This window comes from Onychomys torridus, chromosome 5 (genome assembly GCF_903995425.1).
Source record: "Onychomys torridus chromosome 5, mOncTor1.1, whole genome shotgun sequence".
NCBI classification, from domain to species: Eukaryota; Metazoa; Chordata; class Mammalia; order Rodentia; family Cricetidae; genus Onychomys; species Onychomys torridus.
Genome location: NC_050447.1, coordinates 122,448,810 through 122,467,178, shown reverse-complemented (window position 1 = coordinate 122,467,178; position 18,369 = coordinate 122,448,810). Strand labels below are relative to the sequence as shown.

Below are 18,369 nucleotides of genomic sequence, written 5' to 3'. Positions count from 1 at the left end.
CTCCCCAGTGCTGTGGTTACAGACACATGCCACCATACCAGGCTGCAGGTGCTGGGAGTCTGAACTCAGGAGGCTCCTCACAGGAACTCTTACAGATCCCTAGCCCCCTCCATTACTTTCTTAGTGGTGAACATAAAATGGAAGACATTTAGTTTGTGTGTTTTTCTGAAAGTTTTGCTGTTTTAGCTGTTGTATGCACTGTAGCTTATCTGCTCATTGCAATGATACCTGAACTGCATGAACCAACACTCTCCTCATTGCCTTGTGCAGCTTCGTAGTAAGGTTATCATCCACTGTTGATCTTCAAGAATCTCTTGGTTTTTCTGGGTCCTAAATGTTTGCAGGTCTCAGGTGGCCCACTGGCATTTCTCTTGGCAATGGATTACATCTGTCAGTGAACTGGATAGTTTTACCATATTACCGGTCTTGAGTGTTCCATGAACTTGGCATCTGTTTCTTTACATCTTTGTAGGATGTTAATATCACTCATTAAATCCTTCCCAAGGTGGTTGATGATTGAGAGTGCTGTTGTAAACTGTGCAGTCCTGAAAATTTCTGGTGTGTGGAAATGTGACCAATTCTGGTGCCCAGAAGCCTATGGTCCTGAACAAGTTTGCTTGTTCAGCCTTTCCTGTGGGTTTCTCTACATATAATGTTGTCATCTGCAGATAGGCAGTTTTTCTTTTCTTGTCTCACCTTGGCTGGGTCCCCTCACAGTGTTGACTGGAAACATGAAGGAGCCTTGGGGGAGCACCTAACGTTGCCCCCTCTGCAGGTATGGCTGCTGGCTCCATGGAGACCTTCACTGCTGAGTGTGCCTTCTGTAAATGGTGTGGGTGTTGGCGAGTGTCCATCCTGCCCTGTGTGTGCTTATGGTTCAGAGGCTAGAAGCCAGGGCCTCATATGTGCTAGGCAAGTGCTCACCTGGGAACTCCAGCACAGCCCTTCCAGTGACGCTTCTCCTGGAGTGAGGTGGGGTGTCTCTGAGGCATCAAAGCCCACTGGACTGTGATGTTAAACCTTTTATAGTCACTGTCTTCCATTTCCCAACTGTTTTATTTAGATGCTGCAGGCTGCCAGTTCTTGATCTCTCACTGTAGTCATATCCAGTCTTATCATCAGAGGTGCTGGCTCTGGAAGCCACTAACAGCTCCTTTCCCTGCCTCTAAGGCCACTGTGCTTGGCTGAGAGTACAGGGCCTGCCCCAGAGTTCCTGCTCCCACAGGCCTCCTGGGCTGTTGTAGGTGCATACTGTGACTAGGCCACCAAACCAGATGCTGTGGTGTTGGCTGGACGGAAGTGTGTGAGTCACTCGTGTGCCTTCCACACCCTGCAGGTTCTGCTCCAAGCCCGCTCTGGCTTTGGTCACCTGGAGCTTATGGCCCACAGACAGGTGCTTAGACCTCAATGTAGCAAGCCGGGAAGGGAGGGCGGCTGCTTCCCATACCAACATTTGGACTACACGAGGAGACCGACTGACTGCGGCCCCCTGTGCCTTCTTCTTTGTTTCTGTGTCTCATAGACAACTGTACCTCCAGCAGGAGTGAGGACACCGTGTTTGGCCCCGGCACCTGGCCCTCTGTCCAGCACAGCCATCCCTGGAGCCGCCCCAGCCCTGCCTGTGCCCATACCAGGTACTGTCCACTCCAGCCTCTCAGGCTCTCCCTGTGCACTGCCTCTGAGTCAGTATGGAGGCCTGCTCCCTGTTCCTGTGTCCTGGGGGCCCTGGGTGGCCTCAGGGAACCCACAGGGATCTTGGGGCAGTCAGAGCCCCACTAAGGTCCCTATGCTGCCAGTGTTCCTGCGGCCACCTGTTATCAGCACGCCAGGCCCCCGGCTGCACATCACGTAGCCCTCTGCCCTGCCCTGGCCAGATGGAGCACTCTGAATCGTGTGGAAGAACCCAGTTGTGGTGTGGCCCCGTCATGGCTCCTCCACATGGGCCCAGGGCACAGAGCCCCAGCCAAGGGGGCAGGAGAGGGCAGCAAGACACTTTCCCTGCTGCCTCAGACCCCATCGCTCTTAGGTCCCTACAGTCTTACACAGGCAAGCTTCACATCCATTGCCTGTCCTTGATTGAGGATTAGAACCTCGTCATCCCCCTGCAGCAGCCCAGTGCCTTGAATTCCAGCTTTTCTGTTTCCTGATGGAAAGACATGTTTAAAAAGGCCATTGATCAGCAAAGGTGGATTTCATTACAGTTAACATGTACATTGCTGTCTCCACTGTGTGATGTTGCAGAGATGGGAATGGGGTACAGATATGAAGCTGATAGTTCTAGTGTAAACGCCTTCTTTAAAAACAGAAACTAAAGTGAACATTAACAATGTGACCTGCCAATGCTGGATGAGCCTTGATAGAGTGAGGTCACCCTGGTCATGTGCAATAACAGAGCCACAGGACCCACCTGAAGTTGCTCTCCCTGTGAGGAGTATCAGCAGCTTTGTTGAGCCGTGAGGATCCTGCCAAGAAACAAACGGGCAAATGCCCTGGGAGCCAGCAGGCTGTTATGCGCACCATACAGACAAACACCACCATTCGGCTCAGGGGTCCCCACTCTCTTCCTTTTCCATGGTTTCCACAGAGGCCTGTGCTCTGCCCACCCTACCATGCAAATTCCTCTCCAGGCTATCCTCAGGCCTGCCTACTGAGGGGTGGAGTATTTCTGGAGGTTTCCATGACACTTGTCCTGGGGGGGGGGGGGGGAGATGAAAGCCCCCTGACTCCTGGGCAAATGTTTTATGCCTCCAATTGGAGGGTGGGCTGCCTGCGGTGACCCTGCTGTGAACTGTACAGTTAAGCTGTACTCATGAGAACCAGCTAAATTATTTTGGTTTCAATACACTATTCCATCAATTCAGTTAGAATTGAATTTTCAGGGGGCTGAGCAGAGTCTTCTGCCAGGCCACAACAATGCAATAAGAGATTTCTGTTCTCTGCGTCTGGTCTGAAAACCACACAGGCCCACTTCTTAGTGAAGTGAGCCTGTCTTCTCTCACTCCTCCTGCGCCCAAGTCCTTTCCTACTATGACAACACTAGTGGCATGGGATCCCCAAGAGACTGTATGTGCGAAGGAGAAAAATAAACGTTTGCTTGAAAATACTGTGAAATGACAGCTTTTTTTCTTGCCCTCTATTCGTATCAAAGCCAAACTGAGTGGCCTTGTAAAAGATAGACATGGGTCGCCTAGGTGGGCCTGTCCTGGCCTCTGCTTGGCGCCAGCAGCCTTGTATGCTATACCCTGGAGGGTGGAGCTCATAGAGCTAAGAGAAGAGAGTCAAGCCTCTGGTGGGGTTACCTGTCTCCCAGCACTGCGCCTGCTGCTGTGGCCCAGGCCCGATGTCACCAGGCTGTTACCTCAAGCCTGGCATTGCAGGCTATTGGCTGGGCTGCAAGTCAAGCTGCACCTGCATTGTTTTCAGAAGTGCAGTAGAAAGGGTGCATCTCACAGAAGGCAGACTGCATTTCCAGCCCATCGAAGCTGGCACTAGGTCCTAGAAAACCCACTTTGCATGAGTCATAGGAACTCCTGGTTCCCCTTCTTCATGGGTTGGTGGGGCTTCTCTTTTAAAAGGGCTGCTCTTGAGCTTGTTGAGTAGAATTGGTCAAGGGCCGACCTAGGGCGCGTGAGGGGCACCAGCCTTCCAGAGAGCCTAGGGCGTTGTGAGAAGTGATAGTTAGGGGGAAGACCTGAGCTACAGTGGTGCAGCAAACTGTCATGGGCAGCCGTGTGTGCACTGTAGACCTGCCCTGACAACAGGGGTCCATTGTGCCAGAGGTGGCTATCTCAGGACATAGCACTAGACTTCATGCCTCTGCTCAGACCCCTGCAACTGTATCATTGTGCCTTATCTTGGCACTGGCCCTATTCAGAAGCAAAAACTGAAGGTTACTGTTTTCCCCCAGGACTTCAAGGCCAGCTCAGTCCAGGATGGTCCAGTGGAACAGGGGTGAGACCTTGTCTTTCTGGGCTTAGGTGGTCATTGCTGAGTGTCTAGCTTAGCAGAAGATACCCAGGTGACAGTCAGCCAAGCTCTGTGCAGAGAACAGGACTCTGTACAATGCACAGTCTTGGCCTGGCCTGGCTCTGGCTCCACCATTCTACCTTTGTTTTAGTAGCTCCTGGGAAAGGGGCCAGGTGCCTAGGTAGGGCTGTGTGTACGGGCATCAGAGTCCAGCCTTGGGTGAGAGGCCAGTGCCTCAGAGGCCTGTAGTGAGCTGTGGCCATTTTGTTTTCTAGATCCTGAGAGTGAAAAACCCGACTGAGCCGGCCTCTACGCCAGGCCCACACTGCATCATCCAGGCGAAGAAGTGAGAGACTCCAGGGCAGCCACTCCTCTAGTCCACTCACGCTGTTTTGTAACCACTTTCTAACCATTTTTTATTCACAATTGGAAACACAAATGTAATGCAAGAATAAAACATATTTTGGGGGAGACAGGACTTTGGTATTTCAAACTTCCTCCTTTCCAGTGGTCCTCTGGGCAGGCAGGAGCTAGGTGAGAAGGGTGGGGGAGGGTACAGCCCATTCTCTGAAAGGCCCTGGAGGCTCATCACCCAGTGCCCCTTCTCGGGCACAGACTCAAGGTCCCTTTTGTTGCTCAGCTCCATGTCATATGGTCTTTTCTCTGGCCTAAGGAGACCAAAGTCATCTGTCCTCACCAAAGAAAGAGCATTGTGGAGGTCTGAAAGTATGCCTCCTTTGCAGAGCTCATGGGAACCATCAGGAAAGGAACCAGCCAACATGGGATCTGAAGCCTCTTGGGGGTGGAGGACAGGACCACCAGCTCCAGGAAGAGCTATACCCACCCTCATGGTGGGGTATGTTAAAAGCTCACATGAAAAAGCAAGAAAACAGGCTGGGAAGTGGCTCAGTCAGTAAATACTTGACCTGAATTCAGTCTTCAAAACCTACATACAAAAGGTCAGGTATGGTGGCCCACACTTGGAATCCCAGTGCTATGGAGGCAGAAACAGAAGGATCCTGGATCTCACTGGATAGCCAGTCTAGCCTACTTGGAGAGTTCCAAGCCAGGGGGAGCCCCTGCTTTGAACAGATAAGCAGGCCTAGGGAAATGGCTCAGTGGGTTACATGCTTGCTTATACAAGCTTATGTATATGAGTACAGATCCCTGGTGTTTGCTGATCATCCTAAACCTAAAATGCTGAACTGTAGGTTCAGAGATCTGTCTGAACAAATAAAGTGGACAGCCATAGAGACAGATAATCCAGAATTGGCCACTAATCCCACAAGTGCACCATCACACAGATGCACACACACAAATACACCATACACACAAGAGAGGTGGAGAGCACTTGAGGAATCACACCTGACGTTGTCCTCCAGCCTTCACACACATAAATTCATGTGCACCCTCAAATGCCAACAACTTCTTAGTTGCCTTGACAAGAAAACGTGGAAATAATTGATAGTAGCCTGGCCCTGCCCACAGGAATGGGTCTGGGATAGAGCTCCTAGGGTCTGGACATCAACACATGCCAAAACTGGGTCTGGGTATTGTGAGTCTCTAGCTGCAGTTCAGAGTGTGCTGCAGCTGTGCATGGGAGCAAGTGTTAGCATCTGCAATTCAGTGCATCCTCCAGCCAAGCATGGGAGCAGATGTTCATAATACCCAGACTTTGCTACCATGACAGGTCACAGGTAGTGCTATGACATTAAGGAGGTTTCTGACATCTCTAGATGTCACTTACATCCATCATGACCAAGTGCTCAGCCCCTGAGGTTTAGAATATGCCTTGTTGGAGGTCTAGTTGATTCTCTAGGACCTAGGCAAAACTAGACATACAGAGCTTCACATTCCCCCCAAGATCCCCAGCAGTCAGAGTCATGAGGTCATGAGACTATATCTATTTCAAGCACACAAGTGCCCTAGACTGGGAACCTGGCCTTGACTTGTAGGAAACAAAAGTAAATGGTGCCTTAGTCATTCAGGGTTGCCATATAAAATACCATAGACTGGCTAGCTCACTTGTGAATCACTCACAGTTCCAGAGGCTAGGATGTCCAAGATCAAGTGCCTACACAGTAGCTAAATTGTAGAGCTGCTTTCTTGGTTGGTACATAGGACCTATCGGTACTGTGCACCTGTGCCCTCTCTCTCTGCACTGAAGGATTGCATTTGTGCTCCTTATACTATTCTTAGCAGATGAGGGCCCCACTCTTTTTTTTCCTTTTTTAAGATTTCAAGATTTTTATTTTATTAAAAATGTAACAACATAATAGCAGCAACATTTGATCACTCTTTACTAGTACCATGTAAAAGTAGTTCAAGGACCCCACTCTTATGATTGCATTGGATCTTTATAAAGCCCCTGTCTCCCCATACATTTACATGGTAATTGGCTCTTCAATGTAGGAATTTAGAGGGATATAGCATTCAGTATATAGAATATGGCTCACTGATTTGGCACACAGTCCTTTATAAGGTGGAGACTATCTGTACTCACTGGTCTCTACTTGTACCTTGAAGCTAACAAGTGAATACCAATTCTCTAAAGAGAACGAGAGGAAGGAGAGGAGAAAGCCAAAGGCAGAAAACTAAGAGCAAGGAACAACCTTTCCTGAGCCCCACATAGGCTCAGGAGATGGAGCCCATGCAGAGCCTCCCTGCAGAATCCTAGACTACACAGGACAATGGACACTGGTCACCCACATGGCTGCACAAGGGTCAGTTGGCCGGACAGGCACCAAGGCTACAGAAGTTGTTTTAGAACTCCAGGCCTCAGGACCACAGGAAAAGAAGACCAAAGAATAGGCAAGATCAAAAATCAAATAGCAAGGTGATAGGTTAGACCTAACTATAGTAATGTCCACATTCTGTAATTATATATATATATATATGGTCAGATTAAAAAATTGTCATATTTAATAAACAGCAGGATTCAGCCTGGCAGCGGCAGTGGTGCATGCCTTTATCCCAGCACTCAGGAGGCAGAGGCAGGTGGATCTTTGTGAGTTCAAGGCCAGCCTCATCTACAGAGCAAGTTCCAGGACAGCCATGGCTATACAGAGAAACTCTGTCTCAAAAAACTAAAAAACAACAGGATCCAAAATGATGTCTACAGTTTTTATGGTAAGGTCAAGGTGGACCTGGGTACACCATCCCAACGGAAGGAGGTGAAAATGGCTCCACGTGATGGACTTTAAAGACACAGAAAAGTAAAAGGCAGCCATGGGTATACCACCCTAACACTAATCAAAAGAGGAGGCATGAGTGGTCCTCATAACATCAATGCAGTTTTGATAGTAACACTTACTGCCAACTTAAAGAACCATTTCACAATGACAAAAGGGTCAACTCACTAAGTTCCAAAGTTTGTGTGCCTAATGACAGTGCTTTGAAATATGTCAGCAAAACTGACAAACGGCAAAGAGAAACTCATGAGAGTCATTTTGGTATCCATCTTACTAATGAACAGGACAAGATGAGAGCCACACTAGATTAAGACTCTGCCCAGCGTATAACCCCTCACCTCTCTTTTCCTTCTGCCCCCTCATCTGGGAAGGCTAGGAGGACAGCATGGCTGTTTCTCCCATTGGTAGCAGTAAAGGATCACATCAAACATGGCCCCCACCTACGTGCCTTCAGCTTGCCCTGTCCTGACCACTATGAAAGGCCCTGGCCAGTCTTTTCTCCCTGTCCTTTCCATTTTGGACCTACTTAGAAGGCATCCTGTACTTCCTAGAAAGCCCTGGTTATATGGGTAAACAAGCCTCTTTGTGTGTTCTTGGGTATGTGTGTGTACACGTGGTTACCACTCTCAATATCCAGACAGCATTTGGGTGGAGGGCCTTCCTGTGTCTGGGGAGTGACCCCAGCAGTCTCTGAGAATATAGAATACTTGAGCACAACTACTGACCTCAAATATAAAAGTCTTATTAGTATTTCTAGAATGTTTCATCTGCAGACACATTTCCACTTCCCCTCTGTGGTGGTATTGTGTTCCCCAAAATATTGTGCACCCTAATAAATTTATCTGGGGTCAGAAAACAGACAGCCACTAGATACAGAGGCTAGAAAATGATGGCATTCACACCTTTAATCCTAGCATTCTAGAGGCAGAAATCCATCTGTTCAAGGAAACAGCCAGGCATGGTGACTCACACCTTTAATCCCAGAAAGTGAGACTTTAATCCCAGGGAGTGACGGCAGAAAGAGAAAGATATATAAGGCGTGAAGACCAGAAACTAGAAGCATTTTGGCTGGTTAAGTTTTTAGGCTTTGAGCAGCACAGTTCAGCTGAGATTCATTCTGGATGAGGACACAGAGGCTTCCAGTCTGAGGAAATAGGATCAGCTGAGGAACTGGCAAAGTGAGGAAGCTGTGACTTGTTCTGTCTCTCTGATCTTCCAGCATTCACCCCAATAACTGGCCTCAGGTTTGATTTTATTAATAAGAACTTTTTAAGATTCCTGCTGTACCCCTCTTTCCTTTTTTCCTTCCTTTTGTTAGGGTCGGCATCCAAAACAGAGAGCTTCACTCCGATATCGGGTCACAAAAGCTTTATTAGCACGAGTTCGTGGGCCACCAGTGCGAGAAATGACTGGTGACCCCGAGTCTAAGGCTCGCAGGCCTTTTATGAAGTGGTTCTATCAGGGCAGGGGAGCGGGGTCATTCAGAGTGCAGACATCTGGGGGCCAGATGTCTTCGCGGTCCTTCTCAGAGTCTGGGTGGGTAAACGAATTCCAAGCTTATCTAGCAAGGGGTTATTTGGCAAGCATTCTTCTCAAGCAATTTATCTTGCAAGCACAACCGCAGGCGGTTATCCTGCAAGCATCCTGTTAGCACAGCATGATGGGCTAACTTTCTGGTATGGGGCATGGGGGCAGAGTGCAGTATTTTCCACTGAATCTACAATTAGCAGAGCTGGTGGGGGGGGGTCTCCTTATTTCTCTTACAATGGTCTTTCATTTTCTTTCCTCATCCCTTCCCTCTTCCCTACTTTTTTTTTTTGGTTGTTGTTAGAGACTGAACCCAGAGCCTCACACAGGTGCTCAGCCACAGGTGTATACTCCCAGCTGGGCTCAGTGTTTTTTATGTTTACATGACCTATGTATGAAGATGGGGCATACAGGTGAGTGGCACATTAAATATTCCTGATCATGTATTTTAAAGGCTTCAAGTCACATGAACAAATGTTCTCTGATGGATATAGAGTTAAGTTGGAAGACAATAACGGTTCACTATAAAATACCCAAATATTTGGGAATGAAATAACACACTTCCGAATAGCCTCCAAATTGAAGAAGTCAGAAGTGAAAATAGAAACGGACTTCCGGATATTTCAGCTACCCTTGTTCTACTACTTGAGGCACAGGATAAAAGGGACTAGAGCCCACTAGGCCTCCCAAACGTAAATACAAAACCATACACAAAAGAGCAAATGGAACACAGCAAACATGGAGAACACAAGGCCTTGTCTTGGAATTCGTGTCAGGAATTTGCAGAAGGTTCGACTTTCAAAAATCCATATTAACTGGTTATGACACCAAAGGATAGGAAACATTTAGGGACGTATACATTTTTAAAAGACTAATGAATTGTAGTCCACTAAAATGAAAAACTTCATACACATCGTCACATTCATGATAACAAAGTTTAAAAAGGAAAGTGCTGACAGAATGGCTTCGTGTGTAAGTAAAGGGGCTGCCTGCCAAGTCTGACCACCTGAGTTCCAGCCTGTGGTGGAGGGGAGGACCAACTCGTAAAATTGTCCTCAGACCTCCACATATACTCTGTGGCACATGCCTGTCAATATCACTACTACTACTACTACTACTACTACTACTACTACTACTACTAATAATAATACAAAATGAAAGCTTAAAATGAAAATTTTCTACTCAAAGATCAGTGCTAACTTGCAGTGGGAGTGGTTAATGCACTGGTCAAAACCCTGAGATACCGAAAATAAGTGACTGTTAAGTGCTTGGCCCTAAAAAAGACATCCACATCATCCCCATCAAAGAGGGCAGAAAGATCAGTAAGAGCTGGAGAACGGGGGATGGGGAGGAATCTGGATAACTGTCTGTGGATGTGACATGAACTCACAGCAGCTCTGGTTTAACCCACGCAAGATCTAATCAGTCAGAAAGGATGCTCACGTCCCCGTGTGCCCCCCCCCCCCCAGCAAGGAGGTTTGAGAAGTTAATGACTGCTTAGAGAGAAACAATCGTTTTTCTTCAGGGTTAAGCACTGCTAAATTGTTCCTGATCCAGTAAATAGCCGCACACCCCACCCTCACCACTCCCACCCCTGCTAAGTCTGGTGGAGTAGCCTAATGGTAAAATCTTTGTTTAGTGTGTGGAAGGACCTCGGTTCACTTCTCAGCACTGCAAAATTAAACTAAACTAATAAAAAAGAACCCCTACCCATGCACACACGTAAGCAAGCCTAATTATGTTCGGTGGACTATTAACATTTGAAGAGACATAAAATTAGGAAGGAAGAATGTTGAGAAAGAGGGTTTCATGGGCGTGGAGGAGGGATAAGAGAAGATGATGGGTGAAGATGATCAAAACAACTGGAATTGTCAAAAAATAAGCGAAAACTTTTTGTTACAAATCAGAGTTAGGAGAAGTGAAAAGAGAAGCCGCAGGCTGATGGCAATCGACTTGTGTTTCGAACATAATGAACTCTAACAATGGTGTTGTGATTGTGCCGATTTTGATAATGGGCGAAGGATTTAAAGGAACACTCCACCAAAGGAAAGATGATGTGTGACAAATGAACCCTCCAGAAGCCTCTCAACTTTGTCGGATACCGGGGAAATGCAGCTCAAAGCCACAGTGAGGTACTGCTGCACACCTTTAAACTGTGAAAACTACAGAGACTGGCTATGCCACCTGCCGGGTAGGCTGGGGAGGGCCTGGCTCTCCTCCACTACTGGTCCAAGTAGGGAACAGCACAAGGCTGCAGATGTGATTTGTCTGAACAAAAGAGAAGTTGATAAATGGTCCGTGTGGCCTGGCCTTTCCACTTACAGCTCCTCAGAGAGCTGAATATTTGCATATTGTAAAGTAGTCCATTTTCAAGACAGAAGAGCCTTAAGTCAACTTAGGACCAGTTCCAGGGAAACAGGAAAGAATGGGCCCCTGTGGCACCTGCTAGTCTGTGTACCTCTGCTCAAACTAGAAGTTTAGAGTAAAAATTATTATCATTATCATTATTATTATTATGAGACAAATCTCTAGGTAGAATAGGCTGGCCTTGAACTCGAAGAGATCCCTGTGCCTCTGCTTCCTGAGTGCTGGGATTAAAGGCGTGGCCACCACACCCAGCTTTAGAGTAGAATATCATTAGCAGCCAAGTTTGTCTAATGTCTTGCAGTTGTGACAAAGTTCATGGCCCTAAGTGGCATTAAAACAGGGTGTGAAACACAGAGATAAACCCACAGTGATCTTTGTTGAGAAGTAGACAGATGTACATGGCAGTTGACATGTAAGACTGACAGGTAAGAGTACTTAACCAATGAGGAAGGGAGGGAGGGGCCTGCATCCAGGGCCATAAATGTTTCCGTTTGTCTGCATTGGTGCCCACCTCATAAGATCATAAAATAAGCTGCCTTGCTTTTGCTGCTCTGAGTCTTTAGTGCTCACCATTCAAAACAGGGATCCTCATTCCCCATGAAATGAACGTTCTCAAGAGCTGTGATGACCGTGAACTGGAAACAATCCAATATACCAATGGTTGACAGAAAAGCTGTAAGCACACGGGGGTGGGGGTGGAGGGAGCAGCCTTACATTCCTATGCTGTGCAGCAATGGGGAAGAATGAGCTTCTGATCTGTGTGACAGGTGACACTGTCAATCTCAAGAGAATTATATCCAAGTGAAAGAGGCACCACCCAAAAGGATCCCGTGCCTCAAACTTTTGCCCAGTGAGAGAAAATACAAACTGATCTGTGCTGATGGGAGCCGATCAGAAATTGTCTGGGAGGGCTGGGGGATGACAGGGCCTGAGGACACATTTGGAAGTGAAGGGGGAAAGTTCACCAACTTGGTCATGGTAAGTTTTCTCCAGTGCATATACATATCCACACTTAGCGAATGGTGCACCTTGGGTGTTATAGCTTGTATATACTACACCTCAATAAAACTGTCACCCTTCAGCATCCCACACATACCTTCAGGGTTGAGTCCAGGGCTTGCTTTCTTCCTGTTTTGTAGTTGGAGAGCTTCTCTCCAGCCCCTACCAAGCCCTGTTAGTCCAACAACCCACTTATAAAATAAACACACAGACATTTATATTATTTAAACTGCTTGGCCATTAGCTCAGGCCTACCATTGTCTAGCTCTTACTCTTATATTTAGCCCATTTCTATTAATCTATAGTTTGCCACATGGCTTGTGGCTTACCAGTACCTTACATCTTTCTTGTCATGGCTGCGACTGGCGGTGTCTCCCTGCTCCAGCCTTCACTTCCCAGAATTCTCTTCTCCTTGTCCCGCCTACCCTATTCTTCCTGCCTGGCTACTGGCTAATCAGCACTTTACTTATTTTAATCAACCAGAGTAACACATTTGACATACAGAACATCCCACAGCACTGTTTCTTCACTTGGTTCTTCTGTGGTCATGTCTGGCTCTAATCTCTTAAATGAGGATGCCAGCCAGATGAGATGGGGCTCACAGTAGTGGCCTCGTTTCAGCTTGGTTCTTCAAAGCCTATCTCCAAATACTTCACATTTTGTCTATGACCACATCACCCTGAATGCACCCGATCTTGTCCAAATATCTCACATTCTGAAGGGCTAGGGCTTTGGGACTCCAATGTATGGATTGAAGAAACACAGACCAGGTCATTACAGATGACAAAGGAACCATGTAATAAGCACGAAACCCGGGGGAAATCAACTTAGAAGGGAGGGAGGGGGCTTATTGTGACTCTTAGTTCTAGATGGTTCGTTTATGGCAGGGAGTCCAGACTTTGGTACCTGAGGCAAGGCAGATGAGGAGCATGTTGAGAAGCAAATTGTCTTATCTCTGAGCAGCTGAGAAGTGTCCAAAGTCTCCTTCAAGAGTATACTCCCATTGACCTTAAAGTTCCCACTGGGGATGAGGAGTTGGCTTAGTGGGCAACATGCTTACCATTCAAGCATGAGGATCTGAATTTGATTCCCAGCACCCATGTTTAAAAAATAAATAAATAAATAAGCTTGGAGTGGCATGCCCCTGTGATCCCAGCACTGGGAAGGCAGAGACAGGAGGACCCTACTGATCACTAGCCAGCCAGTCTAGCAGAATTGATGAGTTCCAGGTTTAGTGAGAGACCCTCTCTCAGAAAGTAAGGTGCAAAGCAACTGAAAGACACCCCAAATTGACCTCTGACCTCTGATACACACATGCATGTACACACGAACGCACACACATACTTTTACTAGGCCTTGCCTCCTGAGGGCTCCATCACCTCCCAGAGGTACCCTGGAGACGTAGCAGTTACTTTGTGGTAGTGGTAGAACCCTAGACTGGAGCTTCTAGAGGAGGACGTGACTGTTTTAAGTGGCAGCTTCATGGCAGGAAGAGCATGGGGCTAAAGCAGCTTGGTCTGTTTCCTGATCTTTATCAGGATGGCTTGCTCAAGACACGGCAAACAAGACAGAGAGCTCGGGCTGGAATGAGACGTAGGCATCCCCTTCAAGGCCACCTCTAGTGACATTCTTCCCCAAGGGAGGCCACAGTCCCAATGGTTCCACAATGTCCTGAGAAGCAAATGTTCAAACACCCAGCCTGTGGGGGACATTTCTCACTCCAACCATAACAGCAAGGACTGCATCTATGAGGGGTCATTAGCTGGCCATTGCCAGAGCTTGTCCCTGAGTGTGCAGGATTCATCGTTCCATGATATTCTCCAGATAGAATATATTTGAACATACCCCCAACGAAGCAGGCCACTGATGGAACCATATCATATCTGTTTACAGACTGGCACTGGTTCACAAGGCCTCTGTGTGTGGCCCTGGTAGAGGGGCATTGCCTTCTCCAGGGACGACAGCCCAGCCTGCAACTCCGATGAACCATGAAAGGATTTCAGGAGCTTCTGTCATGTGCTTGCTTTAGCTGAAGAGACGCCTCTCATTCTATACAGAAGATCCTTTGCTCTCTTCATGTGCTGCATAGTCCAAACTGTCATAACCAGTGTGTAGACATGCCATCTCCCAGTTTGGAGAGCTCAAGGGTGAGGACACCCCGAAGGTCATCCTCACGAATCCCATGGAGGAGCTGCTGATCAGGACCCACGACAAAACATCCCTCAGGGACTGATGTCATTTCTTTCCAGAGGTGTTTGGAAAGGTCTAAAAATAATTGCAGAGTATATTTTGAAAACTTCTTGAAAGTGCAGGAATAGGCCTATAATTATCTTGTTCTTACAAGCTGTTGCTCTTTTTTGTGCAATTATGTGGTCAGTAGTCAGCAGGAGAAAATGATGTGTTTGTGCTCTGCGCTCTGGAGCCATTATCAAAGCCCCTACCCCCACCAGGAAGAGTCAATGCTAATCAAGTAAAACAGTAATTGGACTCTGTTTCATGTCAGAGGTGGGAGCTGGGCTGTTAAACACCCAGGATCCCAACACTGAAGGTTCCTGGGAACATCTATGGGTTGGATTCTCTGTCAGTCTGTCTGGCTCATGGGTGGGAAAATGAGGTTCAGAGACCTCTGGTTGGCACCATGTACAGGCTTCAGGACATTGCTCAGATTGTTTTGGTTTGATTGAACTTTTTCCTTTTAAAGGAAGTAGGGGCTGTCTCAGCAGAACTGGATGACTGTGGTGTTCAGGAAGAATGGCAGGTTGGGGAGGTGTGTGGCTGCTGGGATTCTCTATGCCTGTGGCTTTGGGGATACCCCAACAAGAAGCTCTGGCCTCCATGAAGATCTCAATGTGGCCTCTGAACCCAGGCTTCAGAAAGTTCTCAGGTATACATGTGAACAAGAGTTTCTGAGACAGAACCTGGTTGTCCCTTAGCGTGCAGGTCGTTTCAAAGCTGATTGCTATGAGAGAGGAACTCCCATCAGCCTTCAGGGCCAGCGCAGACAGCTCACCAGGTGGGCCTGCTACAGGGCATGTGAGGTAGGGACAAAGTGAGGTAGGTATTCTCTTAGTTCTTTGTGCTGCTCAAAGAAAATACCTGCCACTGGGTAATTTTCTATGGACCTCTATGTGTGTGTTATGTGTGTATATGTGATATATGTATGTATGATGTATGTGTGTGTAGTATATGTGTAGAGGTCAGAGGTCAATCTTTAGGTGTAGGGGCTCACTTTCCTGAGGCTGTGTTGCTCATGGTTAGTTGGCCCACAAGCTTTTGGGGGATCCTCCAGTCTCCACCTCCCATTTTGCCTTAGGCATGCTGGGTTTAACAGATGTATGCACCTACATCTGGCTTTATCTGGGGATCCAGACTCCTGCCTTCACAATTACATGGCAAGGACTTTATCCACTGAGCCATTTTTAAGATTGGATAATTTGTAAAGAGTAGAAATGCCCTTCTTAAAATTCTGGAGGCTGAGTCTCCTCCAACATCAATGTACTTGATGTCTGGAGAGGGCTTCCCACTGCTTCAGAAATGGCGCCAGGAGTTATGGGTGTCACTCCATGTTTAGAATGCTTGCCTAGCATGCACCAAGCCCTGGTTCCCCTGCACTGTGTATAAACTAGGGCTGATGGCACACGCCTATAGTCCCAACACTCAGGAGACAGAGGCAAGAGGATCAGAAAGTCAAGGTCATTCTCAGGTGTGTGGTGAGTTCAAGGTCAGTTTGGGTTACACAAGACTGTCTTCAAAGCAAAAGAAGATGGTGCCTGGTTGCTGTGTTCTCACTTGACTGAAGGCAGGTTTGTTGGTCATTTTTGTAGAGCGGTGACCAAGACATGTAACAGCAACAGCTTGAGAGAGGAAAGGTTTCCTTGGCTCCAAGTTTCGGGGATTTCAGTCCATTTTAATGGAGAGCCCCTGGCAGCACAGCTCCATCCAGGATGGCAAGAGTGTCGGGGTAGCTCTTCACATTCTGTCAGACCAGGGAGCAGGCTGGAACTGACTAGAGCTGCGACCTGCGGAAGTTTGCCCTTTCTCACCCACTTCTGCCTGCTAGGCCTCACTTCCAACCGGGGCGCAAGTGCCAAAGCATGAGCTGGCGCGGACATTTATATTGAAACCGTTGTAGAGAGTGAATATTGAGGCTCTGTTTGCTCCCCCAGCCCTCCTGGGGAGCACTGACCCACCTATGGGGTCATTTTCTTATTTCCCATGTCCTAACATCACCACAGCTGGGATTACGTTTCAACAAATCAGTTTTGGAGAAGGCATGTTGAAACCATTGCAGGAGACAAGGTTTGGGGATAAGTTTTCCTACTTTTGGTTTGGTTTTTTGAGACAGGGTTTCTCTGTACAGCTCTGGCTGTCCTGGAACTTGCTTTGTAGATCAGGCTGGCCTTGAACTCATGGAGATCTGCCTGCCTCTGCCTCCCGAGTGCTGGCATTAAAGGTGTGTACCACCACCGCCCTGCTAGATTTCCTACTTTCTAAACATCATTCAGTCCATGAGGCCCAGCAGAACAAAGGTCTTCATGTTCAGTGGCTCTGGATCTCTTGCTGGGGCGTGCTCTGGTTAGACTGTGCTCTCTGAAAGCAGCACCAGTTAAGAAATGCTGTCCCTCTCTGTGTCCCAGGCTTGGGTGACCTGGAGGACCCTCACTGTCCATGTATCTGTGTGATCCTTGTATACAGTCACCATTCCAAACAGTGTCTCAGGAGTGCGTCACTGAGGCAAGAACTGTCTCTCAGAAAAGGTAGAGGAAAGCACTTCCTGTGACCTAGGCTGACTGCAGACTTCCTCTACCTTCAAGTCATCACACTGGAAGGCATCAAAAGCCTCTGCCAGCTTTCTGCTGCTCAGGCCTGAGCCAGGCTGGGGTCAGCTGACAGGACTCCAGCGGGACAGGTCAATTGTGCCCATCCTGCTCATCCACCCCCACCCCACTCATCCACCCCTACCCTGCTTATCCACTCCCACCCCACTCATCCATCCCCACCCTGCTCATCCACCTCCACCCCGCTTATCCACCCCCACCTCCCACTCATTCACACCCACTCTCACACCCACCTCCCTCACCTCCCCCCCCACACTAACTATAGGACTGAGGGAGACATCTATGAGAGCAACTCTTAGAGCCTGGTACCCAGAATGGGTCCCTGGGGACCGCTGCTTAGATCAGACAGCAACTCATTTCTTGCAATGCCTCTGCATCGCCAAGTAATTTTTACCATATTAAAAGATGGTTGAAAAGGTTAAATTTTTTTGTTTAAAAGAAAAGCTGGTCTGTTCTATAATCTGCTGTATTATGCTACACTGAGAATGCTTTTTTAAAAATGTCTGTAGAGCTTTTCATTACGGATTTTCAGAGTAATTCATAACCATGAATTAAGTGACTGCCAACTGCTGTGTGGTCCAAGAGGACAAACACAATCTACAGAGGGAGCTTAGAAAGCAGAGGGCTGGTCTGTGGCTTCTAGCAATGGGTCCAGCACGTGGGACAGCAAAGTGTGGCTGGTGCAGTCACTCTGAGGTGACTCCGCAGGTGTCAGCTTGAGAAGGTGCTTCTCAGCTCCCACACAGAATCCTAATAAAATGCTGCTTTCAAAGGGAAAGTCACTGAGTGGATAACCCCAGTGGGGGAGGTGCCACTGAGGCCTTAATGATTCTAGGAGTGAGTTCACTGCTGTGGGCAGGGCCCAGGCACCCTGGCCCTGCATCAGAAGAGAGAGCTTATGAGTTCAGCGGGCTGGTGAGGGAGGCTTGGATGTGGCATTCTCTGGCTGCCAAATACCAGCCCCACATAATTCTGATTTCCCTTGCCTCCGTCCCCCCAGAAGACTAACAAAACAATGCCTCATTCAACTGGCTCTGTGAAAAATATGAACTTTGTTCATTACAATACTACTTCAAGCTGTTAGACCCATGACTAGGGTGTAGCTCAGTGGCAAAATGCTCACCTAACGCACAAGGTTCAACGTCAATACTTAGCACTCCCAACAGAAAAGGCATGGTGTGAAGCTCACATAGCTCACACCTCACTCTGCATCTGACCTAGAAAGAAAGATGAGGAGTAAACACAGTCGTAGCCCTTATCCTGAGGATGTACAGTTCAACAGCTGTGAGTATTAGGAGCCACAGACAACAGCAAACCCTATACACATGGTTTTTCCCTAAATATACATAAGAAACTTTCATTTATAAATTAGACACAATAAGAGTTTAATAACTATAATAAAACAGAATGATTTTAATATATGCATGGTAAGGGTGGAGGCCATAGCTCAGTTAATAGAGTGCTTGCCTAGCATGCACAAG

The 18,369-nt window shown here is 47.6% G+C and overlaps 1 protein-coding gene across 7 annotated transcripts in view; it reads left to right on the top strand.

The window, feature by feature from the left end:
- The window catches only part of Wnk2 (WNK lysine deficient protein kinase 2), a 114,244-nt gene extending 109,800 nt beyond the window's left edge, over positions 1-4,444 (top strand). For 4 of the 7 annotated variants that reach the window (XM_036188041.1, XM_036188040.1, XM_036188044.1 and 1 more), the window contains one exon: positions 1,523-3,111. In XM_036188041.1, coding sequence (XP_036043934.1) covers positions 1,523-1,852 — 330 coding nt within the window. In that variant the 3' untranslated portion in view covers positions 1,853-3,111. Of the gene's footprint in view, positions 1-1,522; positions 3,114-4,241 lie in introns of those variants that run through there. The other 3 variants (XM_036188045.1, XM_036188043.1, XM_036188039.1) reach the window with 2 other exon arrangements.
- The last annotated feature ends 13,925 nt before the right edge of the window (positions 4,445-18,369 follow it).